This window comes from Thunnus albacares, chromosome 22 (genome assembly GCF_914725855.1).
Source record: "Thunnus albacares chromosome 22, fThuAlb1.1, whole genome shotgun sequence".
In the NCBI taxonomy this organism is placed as follows: domain Eukaryota; kingdom Metazoa; phylum Chordata; class Actinopteri; order Scombriformes; family Scombridae; genus Thunnus; species Thunnus albacares.
This window is the reverse complement of record NC_058127.1, coordinates 27268997-27289570: the sequence shown is the minus strand read 5'-3', so window position 1 is coordinate 27289570 and position 20574 is coordinate 27268997. Positions and strand designations below refer to the sequence as shown.

The 20574-nt window shown below is 40.2% G+C and overlaps 1 protein-coding gene across 2 annotated transcripts in view; it reads right to left on the bottom strand.

Moving 5' to 3' along the window:
• Positions 1–283: 283 nt before the first annotated feature.
• The window catches only part of zanl (zonadhesin, like), a 42971-nt gene continuing 22680 nt past the window's right edge, over positions 284–20574 (bottom strand). The window contains exons 25-53 of one of the 2 annotated variants that reach the window (XM_044342566.1): positions 19543–19712; positions 18189–18391; positions 16699–16843; positions 15697–15944; positions 15233–15410; positions 14979–15087; positions 14258–14352; positions 13797–13973; positions 13071–13279; positions 12839–12983; positions 12516–12613; positions 12241–12387; positions 11954–12118; positions 11733–11860; positions 9775–10046; positions 9487–9695; positions 7756–7900; positions 7390–7637; positions 7165–7294; positions 6863–7064; positions 6251–6412; positions 5985–6115; positions 5104–5306; positions 4875–5010; positions 3918–4055; positions 2223–2316; positions 1907–1951; positions 1690–1733; positions 299–610 (exon numbers count right to left, since the gene is read on the bottom strand). In XM_044342566.1, the coding sequence (XP_044198501.1) occupies positions 555–610; positions 1690–1733; positions 1907–1951; positions 2223–2316; positions 3918–4055; positions 4875–5010; positions 5104–5306; positions 5985–6115; positions 6251–6412; positions 6863–7064; positions 7165–7294; positions 7390–7637; positions 7756–7900; positions 9487–9695; positions 9775–10046; positions 11733–11860; positions 11954–12118; positions 12241–12387; positions 12516–12613; positions 12839–12983; positions 13071–13279; positions 13797–13973; positions 14258–14352; positions 14979–15087; positions 15233–15410; positions 15697–15944; positions 16699–16843; positions 18189–18391; positions 19543–19712 (4432 nt within the window). In that variant the 3' untranslated portion in view covers positions 299–554. Of the gene's footprint in view, positions 611–1689; positions 1734–1906; positions 1952–2222; positions 2317–3917; positions 4056–4874; positions 5011–5103; positions 5307–5984; positions 6116–6250; positions 6413–6862; positions 7065–7164; positions 7295–7389; positions 7638–7755; positions 7901–9486; positions 9696–9774; positions 10047–11732; positions 11861–11953; positions 12119–12240; positions 12388–12515; positions 12614–12838; positions 12984–13070; positions 13280–13796; positions 13974–14257; positions 14353–14978; positions 15088–15232; positions 15411–15696; positions 15945–16698; positions 16844–18188; positions 18392–19542; positions 19713–20574 lie in introns of both variants that reach the window. The other variant, XM_044342567.1, reaches the window with a different exon arrangement.

Below are 20574 nucleotides of genomic sequence, written 5' to 3'. Positions count from 1 at the left end.
TGCCCTGCAGGTGTCGCTGTTGAAGCATTTTAATCAGAATTTCAATAATGGATTTTTTTCCAAAGAGAGAAAAAATATTTTATAAATGATACTGAGATTTGGTAATGGTTTATTTCAACCAAATATTCTTTTTTTATATTTTGATCTCTTGCCTCTCAAAAAACCTCCTCTGCCTCTATGAACCAGCCTCCTCTGGTGTATAATGGTGTTATGGATGTGTTGGTGTTTTATCAAAGACAAAGACACATTTTCTTTTTTTGAATGTATTTTATGCAAAAAATACATATATTACTATATGCACACATAGAAAAATTTAGACTTTTCCATTAATTACAGGCACGCCAAAATTACATTTTCAAAAGCATAAGTTAAGAAAGCAACACATGGACATATGAACAATATCTATAATATTCACACCTTCCACAAGACAAAGTGTACTTCCTTCATTTCGTACAGTTTTATTTTTCTTTGAGAGGCATGTTGAATAAGCTTCAGACCAGATTATTGTATGTTCGCCTCATATAGCAGGTGTAAACAGCTGACACAATTTGCCATCACAGCTTTGTCGCTTTCTCATTTCTTTGGTCATCTATGTTTGTATAGGAAACACCTAAAAGAGAAAAAAGTGATAGGTATTAGAGCTCTACAATTCATACTACAATGATCACCATGAGGCCAGCTCACAAGTTTTAGTCCCAAATATCAGAGGTCTTTCCAGGACACTTTCTGGACATTATAAGAAAATCCTATAAGAAGATCCTTAAAATAGAGTGATATTGGCTGCTAGTTTCTTATTTTTACACAAAAACATAATCATTTTTCAGATATTATACTTAATATTTAGTTATTAAAGAACTGTGACAAAAGTATCTAGTGGGGCCGGGTTTTTGAAGTTGATAAATAAACTCTAGATTAGATGATCTAAGATCACACTAACGGTAAATCTTGAACAATATGTTGAAAATTAAACCAACATACAAATATAAATAAAACACAACAAATAGATTTAAAATGTTAATTAAATGCAGTCTAGAAAACATTTATGCACTGCAATTTATATTTGCATATCTGCCAAGATACATGCCAATACATATGTGTTGGGTTGGACCTCTGGAAAACTGTTATTATGGGGTCCAGTTGATTTTTTTTTTTTTTTTTTTTTTTTTTTAGTTTCATGACACTAATGTCATGAGAAAAAGGTCTGATTCTCATTTATAATCTGCACATTTTTATCAACTTTAAATTTAAGTTAAATTGCATACAAGGAAACAAATACTGGCAGTAAAACAACAAATGTTCTCATAACTTAGAGAGTGAATTTATTGATGAGTCATCTCATAAGCAGCTGGGCTGCTAATTCTAACAACTTTATATACTGTGAGTGGATTTACACTCCAAAAGCATCAGATTTTACACACTTAACTCACGTTTGAATGTAAAATTGTCATTTGGAAAGTAACAGGTTACTAATATCAAAACTGTGAATGTAGTAAATTAGAAGTGTGATGTATCCTAAACTGGAACATTTAAGTACCTCAAAATGTACTTAAAAAGCTTCCCTTTTGCCTTCAAAGATATTTAAACAGTAATATTAATTTTGGGAGCCATTTTTAGATTTAGTCTTAGTACTGAAATAAAAAATGTACCCGAGTTTTAGTCAATTTAAGATTAGATGGTGATCATTCTTACTTGTGGATTTCAGGCTGAGTTTTTTCTCCTCACACTTGATTTTCCTGTGAAAAAGAATGGAGGTGAGAGATGGACATGATGAACACATTCTGCCTGAACAGAGGATTTATAGATACAGTGAAGGCAGTCAGTGAATCAAACCCTTCCCTCCCCACTGCTGATACAGTATGTTCCCAGAAATTCTTAAAAAGGGGATGAATTTGTAATTTTCTCTCACCCACTGTGAGATGACTGCTGCTTCTGAATTACATAAACTTGTGACCTGGAATGAAAATGAAACATTTTTCTTAACTGACCATATCCCTGCTGCCAAAACCAAGCTGGACAAGAGAAAAGAAGAACTGCCAAATTTATCTAACCCCATAATAAAAAACTATTGAACATATGTAATATTTTTAAATTCGTTAAGCATATGGTTTATGTGTTTTCAAATGTAGTTTCATATGTTTTTCTGTATTGCACTTGTGTTTTTATAATATTTGGGCCTTGATATGGGCCCAGTGTCTATTTGTCTGGCAGCAGTAGAGACTCACTTGGATTTTTGTTTGCAAACACACACGAATGTCATCACAATTATGATGACAGCCACTGGGACCAGGACCGCAATCAGGATGATCCATTTGGTTTCTGTAAGACAGCAATAAAATAAACTTTGATTCTTATGGAACCTACTGTCTATGCAGAGAAAGATAAAATATGTCTTAGGAAGTCTTGACAAGAGAAATAAAAATATCAAAATTTTCTGTCAGAAAGTCCGTCATAAGTTTGACTTGCTTCTTGCGGACTTGCAGTAGAGTCAATGGGCCCTATTTTAACGATCTAAAGTGCACGGTCTGAAGCGCATGGCGCAAGTGCATTTAGGGTGTGTCCAAATCCACTTTTGCTATTTTAATGGCGGAAAAATGGTCAATGCGCCAGGCACATGGTTCAAAGGGGTTATCCATAGTCTCCTGATTAATCATGGGTGTGTTTTTGGCATAACATGCAATAAACCAATCAGAGTGTCATCTCCCATTCCCTTTAAGAGCCAGGTGTGCTTGTACCTTGGTGTATTGCTATTATGGTGGCACGTTTGCCAAGTAGAGAGAAGGAGCGCAAAGTGAAAGCATACGATCCATAACGAGCACACTGGCCCCTGCTGCTCCTGAACCCTCCTGTGACCAGCCCCAGACCACCAGTTTAAGATCCTTAATTTGTCCTTAATTTCATTAATTTGTTGAAATTTATTTTCGTTTGTTTTTTGAAAAGGTTTATTTTTTTGATTACAGCTTTTGTTTCTTTGAAACCATTTTGTTCAGTCATGGAGTAACAGGTAAAATCAGCGAGGTTTTAATTGCTGAAAGTATGGAAACCTGATCACTGTACTCTCAAAAATGCAAAGAATATTTGTTAAATATTGTTCATAAATTAAATCATTAATTTTAATCATGTAACGAATCATCAACACAGTTATCAGGACTTGATCAGATCTTCAATGTGCTGATCCTGTTGCTGGCAGCAGCTAGAAGCTGTGCAGATTCATTTCTTTCTTTAGTTTAATCATTGTTTTCACCTCATTTATTTCCTCATGTTCCTCATGTCATCATGTATGTATGTATGCTTAAATACCTACGTGTTTTGCCACGATTTGGTCAAGTAATTAGACAATTTTATCTGTCATTACTGCGATTAGTTAATTCTGATAAATATTATGACTAACCATTATGACGTGTATTTTTTTAAATATGTTGATGTACATAATAATATTATTTCACACTGTAATCTTTTTATTTTTCATCTTTTGCACGTTTGTGCGCTGCTGTGCGTCCGTGTGTGTAACAAGCAGAGTGTATGTTGTGTGCCTGTGTAGGTGAATATTACTATCTTGATAATGCGGCCTTAAAATGAGTGAAACACTGTGCCATTGACTTTAGACCAGGTTTTTGTTGGTCAATAGCGCAATCATTCTGTGCTGCCTCAAGATAGCAATGTACCAACAATGCGCCTGACCACACCTCATTTTAAGACCAACACGCCCACGGGCACACTGATGGGCGCAAGTACATTTGCTATTTAAACAACGTGGGCACTGGATGGGAAAATAACAACTGCGTCAGTCTTAAAATAGCAAAGACACTAACATTGCGCTTGGCGCCACTTTGCGCTGGGCGTAAAATAGGGCCCAATGTGTAAGCTTTAGTTTTACTTTTTGTCCTGAAGAATGAAACAGATGATTGAGCAGCTCTTACCGAGTCCTCCACTCTGTGTGATCTCCACCTCACAGTTTGTGCCCTCAAAGCCCTCAGCACAATGACAGGTGTATTTGTTGTTGCTGGCCTCCTTACATATTCCTCCATTCAGACAAGGGTAACTGAGGCAGGGGCTTGCTGCAACACAGAATAAGACATTATTGAGTTTATGAATATTGTAATGTTAGATTTACTATGCTAACAGCCTACCCTCTGGACCAGATGTTCTGCACGTATCAAACAGGTGCATCAGGCTGCAATTGCATCTTTTGTGTCAAGCCACATTTCTCTCCTAATTGCATGTTGAGGATCAGGCAAAGAATAGGAGACAATGGCATTTCATTACATATCAAGAGGAGGAGTGTAAGTTCTGCATATAAAACAACTTTTAGTGTTTTTATCCAAAAAATCCACAGTGAATATATTTCAGTAGAGAGAAATTTTTATTACAACCGCAGAGAGCTTCATCCTCTTCATTATCTGATATTTATTAAGACAGACATTCTGAACAGAGCTGGTAGAAGTCTTTTACTGCACAATCTTATTAACTTGAAATTCAGTTGCTTGAATATCCATTAAAGATAATGTCATTTTGGGGGCAAATCTATGTAGTTTTTTTTTCTCACAATCATTTTTTTGCATTGATTCAGAATCACTGTGTTAAGGTACTAAAAAGAAGCGAAAGAATAAAAAACACAGCAGGTTTATTAACAAGCTTACAATGTTTTTCCCTTTGCCGTTTGTTTTTTTCTTGAGTTTTACCAATTTTTCAAGGCTACAAAAATAAAAAAAATATATGTAAATGTTTTTTTGAGTTCTAAAAGGTGTTCATCAGAAGCTTGACATGGTGGCTAAATATGTGTATGTATAGTTAGTGGAGTTTGCACTGAAATGACATTGGGTTGGGACTGGAATTTAATTTTGGAGAGCGCCTCACAAACACACACACATACACACCTCTGTAGCAGTCACGTTTGAAGTCGTAGATGGTGCAAATTTCACCATTCTGGCAGGTTTTGCGTTGGCACACAGCGCCGGTGCTGGTGCATTCACAGGACTGAGAACAGTCTTCAGTCACAAACCTCTCCTTCAGCTGCAGGATGGAGGGAGAGAAGAGAGAGAAAGGATGAAAAAAAGACTATCTTTCTGTTGCTGGTGCAACTGTTCCATAAGGTGTTGTACTCACAGGGTAGTATCTGTTGAGGAAGGTGCAGCCACACTGTGTGTATGGTACACAGATTCCCTCACTCATGACAAAGCCTGCGGCACACTGGCACCCCTCCACACAGGAAGTGGTGTCACACTCGGAGGGCGCGGCCAGGTCAGCGCAGGAGGCAGGGCAAGGTGACATACAGGAGGAATAGGTGCTGTTGCCACCACAGGAGAGAACTAGGAGAGACCGAGAGAAGTCACACGTCTCATACGGATAATTGCAGATCATTTAAACTCATACAGTTCAATTTTAACAAGCTAGTTGTAGTTTGCAAAACCACAAAAGGCATTGTGGACATACATGACTGTACAAGACATATTGAGATTAAGGCTATGTTGAACTCCACAGTACTTTGACCATACCAGTGGTTTTGCTTGATTTAGTGCATTTACTTCAAATCATGTATGCTTCATTCAGATTACAGCAAAACATTTTGCTGATTACAGTACTGTGTTTTAGAAATGTGAATAACTGTGTCTCCAGTTCCAGGCTTCCATTGGTTTTCATTCATTTTATACAGTCAAAGAATCCATAAGCAGACACTTGCTTAAGTTGAGTTCAGCCATCTCTGTCAAAGTAACATTATTGTTATGAGATAACACACTGCAAACTTTCTAGATTTATCTTCACTTATCTGGATTACCAAGCAGCAGTCTTCTAATTGATTTTGTAGAAATGAATTGACACACAAACAGACCTGTGCAACATGCATTCAAAATAGTCATAAAAATGTCTAGTTTAAAGGATTTGAAGTAAATGGGGTGAAAAAAGCAAGCCACTGGTATGGTCCTGATTCTAACATACTTGTTATTCCTACTTGATGTGAATGTTGTTGTGTGTCTTCAGCATCTTACCACAGTCCAGCTGCTGCCTCCAGGATCCCAGTTTGACTCCTGCCTCCTGACAGGCTGCAGCGTACGCTTCATAACTGGCACAACGCAGCGCTACACCATCTGGCTCAGCACACAGGTCAAACAAGCAGTCACTGAGGGACAAACACGGACATACATACTGAGCATGAACAGGCTGCCGACTCACAGAACCACATTATCTCGCACAGGGACAATCTGGAAGAGGGGTGGTATATTAAAACTACATTCCACACATTGGGACTACTCACTCCTGGTAGGTTTGGGGTGGCAGGGTGGCGTGGCAAGCAGCAAATGGTCCTTTGGAGTCAGACAGTGCTCCACATTGAGTTAAACTGTTGAAGTCATTGAGCTGAGACTGAGAGCAGTCTGATGTCTCAAATCCTGTATCTAGATCCGTCTCCACCTCCCGCCTGGATACAGATGGCAGAAAGGATGTGAAGACAGAGGGAAACAGTGCTTTGTTAATGTTGCTGTGTCTAACCTGACACACAGGGTGCGAACGACAGGGGAGTCGGGGAACATTTCTGAAATTTTTGGGGTTCTCTAAAATATGACAATATGCTATTTTTGCCATGAATTTCTATTTTTCTGTATCTTTGTCATCATGGATCATGTGTAAAATTAGGCTATTATTGATGTATGACTCATGCAATTCACTTTAACACAAAGGTCAGAAAAAAACAAACCCCAACATCTGGAGACTTACTCGGGTGTTAGACTTCAGTCATATGACCAAATTTCTCTAGATCATAGCCTGAAGAAGGCTGTTATATGGTCCATAAGTCCAGGAAATTGCTAGTAAATGAAGTTTAGAATATCTTACTGATAGGTGTTTCTAAGGTCAAGAATGAATCTCTTACCTGTGGGCATGGACTGTGTGAGGAAGGTCATAGATCCTCAGTCCGTCAGCCTGTCTGTCACTGACCCTCCAGCTTTCTCCGAATGCGTTCAGGTCCCTGATGACTGTCCCGTCTGGTTTCATGTACTCGTTTCTGGTGATGTCATCATAGTTTCCACACAGCCCTCTGACATGGTTCTTATAGGTACTGGGCAGTATGATCTCTGATTTGTAGACACACAGATAAAGGAGGGAAATGATTCACGAACAAGTCAAAGAAGAGCTCAGTTAGTAAAAGTTAGCAAAAGTTTCTTCTTCTTTTACCTCCGCGAATATTGCCATCAAAGCGCACAGTGAGCCCGAAGTCAGTGGTGAGTTGGACCTGCCTGGACGTCATTGTGATGCTCAAACCATCAACTGGATTGAGAGGAGGTGCAACACGCTCCCCATTCACCTAGAGGAGATACAGCAAATTCAGTGTTTAGTTTTCACTAGAAGGAACAGCAAAAAATAAACAGTGCTTCCATCAGACAAAGACAAACTACTAACCAGAACTTTCTTCTTCTGCAGGAAGCGGATATTTAGACCGTAAACATCAATATACATCTGATCCAGGAACGACACCCTCTTGTTCCACCCACGTCGGATGTTCTTCCCCCTCACCACCAGGGGCGACAGTGAGTTTGGCAGGTTGTGGCCCTGAGTCAGGATGTAGGTATGGCGCCCCTGGAAGTGATGGGTGAATCTGTCAAATGTTCGATAGTGAGGATCCCCAGAGATGCTGCACTTGTCGAACTCTAAAGAGGATGATAAAGTACATGGAATATTTAAAATGCATTATGACCAAAACATTTCTTACACTAACAAAGCTTTTTGTAATATGACACATAAGGCCGTTCAGACTGATAGACTCACTGGTGGGTTTGCAGTAGAGGTCTCCATATTTGTCCAGGGCACACATTGAGTTGGAATCACAGCTGTGGTCCTTACATGTGATTTTGCCACCAAGGTTACAGGTACATGAGTCAGCACATTTATCTGTCAGCCATGAGTCTCCCACCTACGCGCGCACGCACACGCACACACACACACACACACACACACACACACACACACACACACACACACACACACACACACACACACACACACACGCACACACACACACACACACACTCATTTAGATTTATAGACACTACTCAGTATCAGTTTCAGTTGGACTTTGAATTAAAATATTTTTGGTACAAAGATGTATTGCTACATCTGACGATATTTCTTTTCAAGTTATATTTGTGGAACCTTTGCAGAATTGCCTGCTGCTTCTTTATACCTGACAGCGAAGAGTTTCAGTTGGTGTTGTGAGACAACCGCACCATACTTACACTTATGCACTCACAATATGCTTCTATTGTACTTATACGGAGTTACAATTGCCTCTTCCAGTGTTATGACATTTTTAATCACTACATTTTATACCAAAAAATATATATTGCCTTTATTTTAAACTGGCTTGGAGCATAGTGTTAGTTAAGGCAGGGCACTCAAGTTGTGGTTGTATTAGCTGTTTGTAGTATGCTTCACAACCATTGGCGAATTCACAGCTGTGTGGCTGGTAACATCCTATCATTTCCATGTAGGTGTACATTGCAGACATTATAGCCTGATGCTATCACTGTACTCTGCTTGTCACACTCATGCCAACGCCAACACCCTAACCTCCTCCCTATGTGGTAAGGAGGAGAATCTAACTGTGTAACCATTTGCTATAAATGGTCACTCCTTGATATGTCTCTGATTGAATTATATTGCAGACAGGCCTTTATTCATTTTTCTATTCTGTTTTGTACTTTTGATAATATTTTAGTAGGACATCTTCCTGTTTTTTTTTAAGGATCCAGGATGTGTTGAGTCTTATTAACAATAATGTTCAACAATTTAAAAAACTGCAAAGTGGCAAAGTAATGTAACAACATTTTTTTTCAAAATAACTCATATACTTTCTAACTTTCTCTATTACCACAGAGTGGTGAGTATCGACATGTCTGTTGTACTGATGGAATTAGTGCTGTGGAACATTGTACTGAATTTACCATGTGAGTTAGTACGGGTAACTTGGCCTTTAGAAAATGTAATATTTTATTTGTTTGGCTATAATTTGTTCTCTAATTAAATACCATTTATCTGAGACTGCACAAACTAAACAATGTCTACTTTTGAGTCCTCAGAACAGGTCAATGCCTTAGTGTAAACAATTTCCCTCTGTTTCATTTGAAGGTTTTCGAGAAATCTGAAGTGGTGACAGTGTTCAAAATTGCACAAGAAAATTCTAATTTTTATTAGTTTTGATTTTATAATGTTTTTTCTATAATTAGCGCAAAAAATATTATTATTATTACATTATTGGGACAGTATACAGCTGTAAAAACTAATATTAAATTTACTTTTTTTCTTTCTCCCTTATTACTCATCAAATTTATTTTTGGTATAGACCCTACCATTTGTCTCTACTAAACTCTGTGCACTAAAACATTTAATCTGCACCTTTAATGCTTATAAATTGTATGTGTTTCTGATTTCAGTATTCAGGATATTGTGCAGTATGATACCATATCCAGCCAGCAACAAAATTGACTCTGCTTCACTCACATCATGGTACTCTCCATCTGAGTCCAGACAGCCACATTTGTCTAGACGGACACACTTGCTGTCACTGAGGACAAAGCCGGCGTCACACTGGCAGCCCTCCACACAGGTGGCTGGGGGGAGGTGACAGAACATGGGGAAGAGGTCGGAGCAGGTGGGGGGGCAGGGCGTGTTGCAGTCTGAATAGTGGCTGTTAGGAGGACAGGGCAGGGCTGCAGGAAGAGAATTAAGTATTAAAAGAGTAAAACTAGAATCTTTTCTTCATTTAAAGTGTTAATTACTGTTACTTACGACAGAATGTGTTGTTCCTCCAGCTGATGGTAACTCCGGCGCTCTGACAGGCCTGAGCGTACGCCTCCACGTTGTCACAGAGTGTCACCTGCATGCCGTCATACTCACACATGTCGTAGACGCAGTTACCCAAGAAAGCCTCGGGAGGCACCAGAGAGTGGCAGGGCTTGAAGCGGTCAGAGAGGATGACCTCGGCACACTGAGCCTCGTACATCTTCTCCTCTTGTGCTGTGCAGTTGGGATGGATGTCTGGACGAGTGTCTGGCTGACAGCTTGAGAGAGGAGAGTGTTTGGATGAGTGCTTTCCTTGGTGACTTAACTGATATCATATAGATATATATGACAATTTGTGCATCTATTACTGTTATTTCTAGGCTGGATTATTACAATTCCTTATCATCAGGCTGCCCTAACAAATCATATCTCATAGTACCCTATTACCCCACTAGAGCTCTGTGCTCCCAGAATGCAGGCTTACTTGTGGTTCCTAGAGTCTCGAAAGTAGAAGGGGAGGCAGAGCCTTCAACTATCAGGCTTTTCTCCTGTGGAACCATATTTCAGTTTTGGTCCAGGAGGCAGACATGCTCTCTAAGTTTAAGAATAGGCTTAAAACTTTTTGATAAAGCTTATAATTAGGGCCGGACTAGGCTTGCCCTGGACCAGCCCCTAGTTATGCTGCTATAGGCCTAGACTGCCGGGGGAATATTCATGATGCACAGAGCTCCTCTCTCCTCCTCCCCTGCTCTCCATCTATATGCATTCATGTACCATTAACATGTTTCTAATTTGGCATCCTCACCGTAGTTTTGTGCTTCCTCGTCTCGCAAGACATCTTCGATTGCGGACCGACTGCTGTCCAGTTTGACACCTATCACTGCTGCTATTATTAGTCATATTTCTATCATTATTATTATTGTTGTTGTTGTAGCTTTTTCTGTGTCTCTCTCTCCCCTCTCCCCCTCCCTCTTTTTCTCTCAACCCAACCAGTCAAGGCAAATGGCCACCCACCTAGAGCCTGGTTCTGCTCAAGGTTTCTTCCTGTTAAAGATTTTTCCTTGCTGCTATCGCCAAGCGCTTTCTCATGGGGGAATGTTGGGTTTCTATAAATTAAAGAGTAAGGTCTAGACCTGCTTTATGTGAAAAGTGCCCTGAGATAACTTCTGTTGTGATTTGGCGCTATATAAATAAAATTGAGTTGACTTGATCTGCAATAACAAAGAATGTTTTACTGATACTCTGGTTGATTTATTGCAACTACAGTACACCACCATGCATATTTGTGCTCCCATTGGAAGGACTCTCTTTGATGGTAAAGACCCCACTAAATCTTCAATATGTTGTGAATTCCAAATACAAATTTGTTGGGTGTAGCAAAGATTGCAGCCTTTAGGGGCTGCTAGTGGCACTTTAAACTGTTCAAGGGTGGCACTAAAAATACTTGTTGACACACTGCTACATTATTGGTAAAGATGAAGTTCACAGCCAAGTGAAGATAGGGTTTATTAAAAACAATGAGCTTATGTGAGCTCACCATTACAGTAAGATACTGATATTATGAAGCCTAAAAACACATCAATGAGCCACACTATTGCACTGGATGACATGTTCCCTCATAAAAAGTTTTTGAACATGTTAGTTTGCTAAAGGTTTGCAAAGCTAAAAACCATTAGCAGGATATTCATAATACATCTCTACATCTAGCACAGCTCTAATAATGTTAACAAGAGAATATACTTCTAACTGGTTGAAAACATAGTGCTGTGATGTATCAACCAGTTGCACCAGTTTACTACCATCAAACTAGAGACCTTGTTATATATGTACAACTATACAATATATATACAACTTTCATAGAATTTATCATAAACCATACTGACTACAGTGTACTTTGTGATTTTTGAAATACTTATGGAGCATGCAAATGGTTGTCAGAGTGAGTAGGGTAGAGTTCCACTGACCCAGGATCACTGTCTCCATCTGATTTCCAGCTGTTGCCCAGTTCAATCACATCCTTGGCTGGTTTCTTGTTGGGCATCAGGTTGTCGTCAGACGAGTTGTAGTTGTAGTTCCCACACATGCCACACAGCTGGAGAGAAGCAAGGCGGAGCAACATTATTTACACCGAGAAATTTTGGAGGAGGGACAATAAGACAGGCAGACTGGTGTTATGTCTTCATACCTTGTTGAAGTATTCTCCAGACACAGTGATCTCCAGGTGATGGACTCCGTCAAACTTCACCTGCAGACCAAAGTTTGTGTCCAGCAGACTGTAGGATCCACTGGTTATCACCTTGACTCCAGCTACGTCAACGGAAACAGGGGTTCGCACCCGCCGTCCATTCAGCTAAGGCAAGATAGAGACGTCAGTCCACCATGAATGATTTAAGTACGCTGTTTCCCATTCCTGTTTTCTCACCAATATCCAATAAATCTAAAAAAAAATAAAAAATGTAAAATGTTCCTTACCAGAACTCTGCGGCTCTTCTGCAGTTCAACCACAGTGTCATGAGGCAGGTAGACCTTGACAGAGCGAACATAGGAGGCCTCTGGTTGACCACGCTCCTCATTTTTGGCCACTATCTTGAATGGCGTTACCTTGGTGACGTTACACACCTAGAAGAAATAACATTGTTTTGTTTTTAAGTTTTCTACAGTTCAGAAGTTACTACAGTGGCACAAACATAAGAGATGTTTGTAAAGTTGAAAAAGAATGTGACATAAAATTCAAATTCATTCCATACCTCCACCAGAGTATAAGTGCAGGTGCCCATGAAGGTGTGCATCACACTGTCAAAGGTGTAGTAATGAGGATCTCCAGCCACATGACACACTCCTTTACCTGAGGAGTGAAATGATATCCAGGGAAAAGTGACAAATATGTTTGATAATTTTGTGGTCTTTTCCATCATTTCAAAGAGACAAAAATAAGACTTAAGTTGTAATAACCAGACCCATCCTTTAATCTGGGTGTATTGTAAGGGTAAGGGTTAAATGACCTCCAGGGCAACTGACACAACTTCAGGTGTAGTGAATCTTTGATCATTCAGTCTATTATTACATGTACCTGTAGAGTGGCAGTCCAGCACTCCTTCCACCACTTTACACTCCTGTGCGGGGCTGCACTGCCAGGGCTCGCAGGTGATGTTGTTGTTGCCATTACACTTACAGCGCTCTGAGCAGTCCATCTCTGTGAACCAAGAGTCTCCAACCTACACACACACACATAAGAAAAGATATTCTCTTGCAAAAAAATGAAAATCATTCCCCATGAGCGTTCCATAGTAGAGCACACCTACCGGCCTGTACTTTCCATCTTCATCCGTACATCCACACTCACTGAGCGGGACACATTTGTCCCCACTGAGGATGAGCCCGGGGTTACAGATGCATCCCTCCACACAGGGCTGGTTGCAGGAGCCACCAGAGCCTGCAGGGTCCTGGCAGCTGGGCTGTGGGCAGGCGGGTCCACATGGGGTGTAATGACTGCCTGGGGGGCATTTCAGAGCTGGACGGGGGTATCACAGAAGAGGACATTGGTAAGTGGATGTTTTTGGGATGTTTGTGAAATACACAATTTTATATCTGTCATTCCTCCCCAAACAAAAAAGAAAAACATGTGCATTATGCATAGTCTAAATCTAAAATCATAGTGTCTTCTTCTTGAAACTCAAGGCTATACTAAAAATTATAAGAAGCAACTGTAGTACCAGAAAGATATCATGTAAATAGAATGAGTCAAACTACAATATTGCTGCTAAATTTCAGTGAACTAATTTGATTCAACACAAACTTGTGGATCAGAAGCACTTTCTCTCCTTTCATAAAGCAGGATCCTGTATTTCCTCAGCTAAAGAATAAGTTTTATTTTCTTAAATCAAGTCTATTTAGTGTTGTAATGAACACTGTGGCAAATGGCAATTATAGGAACTACCATTATAACCACAAGCAACTGGTCACACCAGACCAAGCCTGAGTGTATGGAACTGAACATTCATTCTAACAGACTTGACACACAGACTTACGACAGAAGGTGTTGTTTCTCCATACGATGGGGACTCCCCCAGCAGCACACATGTCGGCATAGCTCTCTATGGCTTGGCACAGAGCTACTGTCTGGCCTCCAGTGGCACACATGTCATACACACAGTTTTCAAAGTAGGGCTCAGGAGGCACGACAGAGAGGCAGGGCTTAAAGATACCTGAGGTCAGAGAGGGAAAGGAGTAGAGATGTAGTGGTGGTGAATGCTATTAAATTCATTTTGCTGTGATTTTCTGGGCTCTAGGCAAAAATCCTAGAGCCCAGAACATCAGAACATCCTCTTGAACCTGCTAGTACAGCTCCTATTTTAAAACATTTTACACTTTACCTCTTCTATGAAAATTTGCTAACATGTTTTCTGAAATATCAAATGGAATCTGCACAGTAGGCTGTTTGTGATATTGATGAAAATGGTGACAATGAATGATGAATGAGGACAGTTACCATTGGGATCAGTGATCATGCCGCAGCTGGTGGGCTTCTCGGCCTCCTCCTGCACTTCTTTATCACAGTCCTCCTGTGCGCCACCATTGGTACAGCTGGAGAAGAGGTGGAAGATTCATTACAATGGCATAAAGTGATGAATGTTGGTTATGTGCTTGAGCGTGTGCATATTTGTGTATGACAGATGACTGTCAGTCTGTCACCTAACACTTTGGTCTAGAGCATCAGATGCCCAAACCTTTTCTCACAGGAAAATTCTCAAATACAAGCCAGTATTAAGATAATGGTTAAGTCTAAAGTAATATTTTTCATGGCCAGCGTGAACAAAGAAAGGGTGGTCCTTAACATTCAGCTAAAAAATATCAAGAGGGGGTGGAATGATCTGTGCTATAACGGCTCATACGATAAGTTTCATCCACAACTGAACTCAGACAAATGGTGAAAAGCAACTGGAATTAATGAATGAGAACAGCATTAAAAAGAGAAAGTGAGAGCAGCAGACAGGAGAGTGTGACTGGACATTATACTGAATTTATAATTCAGCGGGTAAACATAGAGGAAGTGGTGAGTTTACCAGTTTCTAATATAAGCCTATTGCAAATTAAGGCCTGGTTCTCTCTGCAGTTCAGTATTTTCTGTAACAGTAAGTGATTTTGTTACGTCTGACTGAATTTGGAGAGTGAGTTCTGTTTGTGCATGTATTCATGTTTGTGTGACTCACTCAGGCCGTGGGTCAGGAACCTGCCAGCTGTCTCCCAGCTCATTAGTGTTGGCAGCGGGTGTTTTGTTTGGTTTCATGTTGTCATCTTTGGGGTTTCCATTGAAATTTCCTGCCGAGACAACAATGTTAAGACTCACCACACAGTGACAAATCTCATGATAAAAAAGACATGACAGTAGTCATTAGTTGTTATATTAAGTTTATGGTAGAATGAATGAAATGGGACACAGATAATTGCTGATACTGGTTCTTACCACACATTCCACAAAGCAGGCCACTGTAGGAGGTTGGCACTGTGACATCAGCGTGATGGTTACCATCGAAACGCACCCTTAGGCCGAAGGATGTCTCCAGAACAAGAAACTTCCCACTCAAGTAGATCTTAACTTCACTGATGGAGGTGACAGGTGGGACGACCACTGTCCCATTGACCTGCAGAACAGAGACATATGTATTTAGCCATTGTGATTTCTGCAACAGTGGCCACTGTGGCAATAAGTGGTAATTACAGGATAATGGCATGTTACTCTAATTATCAATTATTAATTATTTTGTGACATGCTGAACGTACGTTTTCCTTTTGTTGCTCTACTGCAAAGGTGGCAGATTTCCCTCCAAGTCAGACAGGATTGTACATACATGGTTGCCAAACTTCTTTCTAAATCTACCACTGTATCAGACACATTTAAGTACCAACCCTCTGAGTCAGGTGACATACCTGCAATGTGCGGCCCCTGCCGAGGATGACGGTCACACCACTCACATTGATCACCACAGCCCTGACATAGGAAACCTTCTTGTTATTTCCTCTGTGCTCATTCTGGGTGTCCACGGTGAAGTACGACAGGCCGGAGGAGACATTGCAGGGTTTTGTCAAGGTGTAGGAGCAGGCTCCCATATAATGGTGGGTGTATTTGTCGAAGGTGGTATAGTGAGGGTCACCTGACACTGAGCAGATACCGTTTCCTGTGGTAGAACAAGAGGGGGAAGAACTGAGCTTGATTTGATGTGTGCACTGATGTGTGGAGTCTAAACTTTGTCTGTTGGAGTTTGCTGATGTATCTTAGTCTTCCTCTATTTTGAGCTGAAAAAAAATAAACCACTGTAGCATGCAGTACATGGAATGGGTTGTAAATCAGATTAAACATGGAAAATATTTATGGTTCTTTAAGGAGTCTCTAAGTTTTTTTTCCACTGTGAATTTTATACACCTATGCATGTATGTATGTAATACTCCAATTTTATACTTATTTGAGTTCCCAGCTGCATTATTTCAAAAAAAGATATTGCATAACAGCACAAATGATCAGTTTCCATCCAAATGTTTTCGTGTGAGTCATGAAAGTCCAGGGCTGGATTCACCTGCTGGGGGCCCCAGGGCAAAATAATGAAGTAGTGGGGGCCTATTAACCCCCATTTCTCCCACTCTCTATGCATTGTATACAGTATGTATTCTGCTGAAATAATACATGGCCCCAGGCTTACAGTGCGGTAATTTGATTAGGCACAAACTAATTTAGGAATATGCACTATAAGCACAAAATGAGCTGAGATAATGAAGAACTGAAAGATACATTTGATACATTGACACAAGACCCCTCTCAGACAGGACCTCCTGACTTTAAGGTCCTTGTGAGTTGGCCCTAATGCAAAAATGAGCTGCTGGGTGCCGGTACAACCCCCTCTCTTTCTGTAAAAATAAATAATATAAACAACATACCCAGAGGGCGGCACTCATACTCTCCGTCTTGTAGGTGGCAACTCTCAGTGGTTGGTTTACAGCTGCTGTTGCGACATTGGATCAAACCTCCACTGTGACACACACACCTCTGTTCACAACCGGGCAAGTACCAGTCATCACCCACCTAACAAACGCACACACAAAATGCATGAGGGTCTTCTCTCAGTCTCTTAACTGATATTAAGTACATGCTGGTCTGCACAAAGCTCTGACCAGTGTGATATTTCCAAGACCAAAACATACATTAAGCTTCCACCTGCTTGCTCATATCTCACATAATAGTCAATAATAATAACTATTATTATTATTGTTATTATTGTTATTATTATTCGTCCACTAATCGGAAGATCTGCGGTTCGATTCCCGGCTCCTCCAGTCCACATGCCGATGTGTCCTTGGGCAAGACACTTAACCCCAAATTGCTCCTGATGGCTGTGCCATCAGTGTATGAATGTGTGTGAATGATTAGATTTCCTCTGATGGGCAGGTTGGGACCTTGCACGGTAGCCCCTGTACCCATTCAGCCTATGAATGTGTGTGAATGGGTGAATGTGATTCGTAGTGTAAAAAGCGCTTTGAGTGGTCGGAAGACTAGAAAGGCGCTATACAAGTACAGTCCATTTACCATTTACCATTGTAATTTGTCGTTGTTGTTGGAATTTTATTATTGTAAATATTCATCATCTCCACCCATAATTCTATTATCTGACTTTGCTTACATGATGGAAAACTAAAACAATAAAATATCTTGAGTATGTTCTTGAAATATTTTCAATCCTATTTTTCTTTTGCAAAATCATAATAGTATTTGTAATGATTTAATATTATTTTATATTTTTTGTATCCTTTACTTCCACCAACCTTTCCACCACAGCTAAGCATAATAGCTCTTCTGAGATATTTCTGCTTTTTCCATGTATTCATTTATTGATGTATTCGAATATTAACCTTCAAAAACATGTTACATGAGCTCTGGTTTATGTTTGTGCCTATTAATGGAGCCACAAGCATTAAGGCAGACTTACTTCACTTATTTGTTTCAATGGGCTGTGGGCCATGAATTATATTTTTTGTTATTTTAGACCATCTTAATGTTTTTTCCTGACTGTTCTGTTCACCTTCCCTTTGGCTATTTTATATTTTCAACATTCTTTAGCACATGTTCTGAGCAGCGAATGCCTACAATTGGTTGTACATTGGAGTATGTCAGAGCTGCAAAGCTAAGAAGCCATTAGCTTAAGATTGATGGCATTTGTATAATAGCCTCACTCCTTCACTTAACATGAATAATTCCTCCATCTGTTGTTAGTATGCTTTGCTTATAATTCAACCCAGAGTACCATTCTTGTTCTCGTCATGTTGTATAATATTGACAAACTTCATTGTTATGGCAAACTGAGTATCAGATTAGTACTGCTCCATGTGCACAATTAATGGAATGTGATTAAAGTCACTTGAAGCTCACTTACAGGGTGATAGGTTCCACTGGTGTCCACACAGCCGCAGTCTTTCAGTGCCACACACTTGTCATTGCTGAGGATGAATCCTGGGTTACACTCACAACCCTCCACACACACGTTCTCACAGCCGGATGGTCCGACCATGCCTAGACATGTCTCTGGACAGGAACTCACGCACAGAGAGTAGGAGCTGTTGGGAGGACAGGCCAGCGCTACATGGAGGAACGGAGGCATGACAGATGGAGGGAGGATGGACAAAGGCAGTGTATTAAGGAGGAGCAGAAGGAGAAGCAGAAGATAGACGAGTGGAAGGAAGGTAGGATAGAGACAGAGATTGATAAAAGGAGGGACAGTAGGGTTAAGACAAGGACAAAAAGTTTGATGTTATGTTGTTGGTCGGATGATGGTTGTTGTTCGAGCTTTTTCTGGATGAATAACACAATAGTAACCTTCTGGCTTAAGATTAATTTATTCGTCTCTGCTGAGGTGTTGAGGTGATTAAGCTACATGTCATGTCCAGTTACTATTGTAGCCACCAGCCTCCCGGATGTGAGGATATGTTGGATTTCCCAATCTTCTATGACAGTAAAGTCCATATCTTTGTGTTTTAGCGTGCTAAACTAAGATGTCCAATATCAAAGTTGAAATACTGATGATGGTCATTTAAAGGTGCAATATGTAGAATTTAGTGACATCCAGCAGAACAGACTTGGCAGAAATGGAACATAATATTCATAAGTATATTTTAACTAGTGTATAATCACCTGAAAATAAGAATTGTGTTTTCATTACCTTAGAATGAGCCCTTTAGGTCTACAAAGGGAGCAGTCGTTTTCCATGGAGGTCGCCATGTTGCACCACCATGTTTTTACAGTAGCCCAGACAAACCAAACACTGGCTCTAGAGAGGGCCTTTCATGTTTTTTGCGAGTTTCACAGCACCCGTAGGTTCTCCTACACGCTTGGAAGCGGTGGGGGAGGGTATTCAGTTGGTTGAAATCTGTAACCTCACCACTAGATGCCACTAAATCCTACACACTAGTTCTTGAAAGGTTGTTGAGATATTTCACTCTGGACTAATTGGGCTGACCATTGCCATCCCTAGAGCCTAATCCAATATCCCTAAAGGTTAAATACAGTAACTTTTTCTCTAAACATTTTATGAGAGATATTACAAAATATATACATTTTCCAAGAAAAAATAATTAATACATTTGGAGTGACAGGGACATTATATTCAGTGACCCCGATGAGAAAGATACTAGCTGCACTCAGGATGTCCTGTGCTCCAACCGGAAGCAGGAAGGAGTGTGATCTTCTCTCGGAATGATAAACTATGTCATATTAAAACAATGAACACTTACGGCAGAAGTCTGGAGTCCTCCACTGATGGACTTTGGCCCCAGCACTCTGGCAGGCATCAGTGTAGGCCTGGAGCTGGTCACACAGCACATGCTGCTGGCCGTTAAACTGACACATGTCATACACACAGCTCTGGAAGAAGGGAGTGGGATTCACCACACTGACACACTCCCTGGAACAGAGAAAACACACTCAGTCAGTTTGGGGAGGAAAAGGCACATGTTGCTGATTTCACTTATACCACCCTCTCAAGTAGCTCTCAATTCTTTTCATGTAAAAATTACAAATATAGAAATACATGAAATCACGTCCTAAAAAAGATAGATATTGTGGGCTCTATCATCCACACATTCCTTGCCAAGGAAAGAAAGAGCTAAAGCCAGATTTCACCTCATGTGTATTACAGTTTTTTACGATTGGTTACCACATGGTTCAACACTGAGAATGCATCTTCAAAACTCTTCACACAGTCAACTTTACCAACACACTGCTGGGCACAGCAGCTCATTTTACACACAAAAGCAAATCCTTTCAGCACACACTAACACAACAATTCATGTGTCAATGAGAACACACTGAGATAAAAACACTAATGGCAGGCAGCACATGAGGATCTTTTTATGACAGTCTGTGAAGTTACATCGCTGTTTTATTTAATTTATAGTTTTTTAATGGTTGATAGTGTCAGAAATGTGTATATTATGTAAATACAGTAAGATGTAGTACGATACAGTGTATTCTATAGGAACGAGTTATAGAAATGCAGCAGGAAAGCTTTCAATGGGCTCTATTTCTGACACCACATCTTGTTTTTTGGTTGAATATAGATGTATTTCAGTGTTGTTATGATTTGGCAGATTGCTGTCCATATGAATTATTTAGAGTTTGAACATAAACTTAAGACTTAAGTGAAGATGTAAATGTGTAAAATGTGCTGCCCAATGGGCTCCAATGGGCTTGGAGCTGAGAGCCACAGAAAGGGTCGAGAAGCCAGAAAGTATTATGTAGTTGATCTGTCTGTTTATGGGATCTGA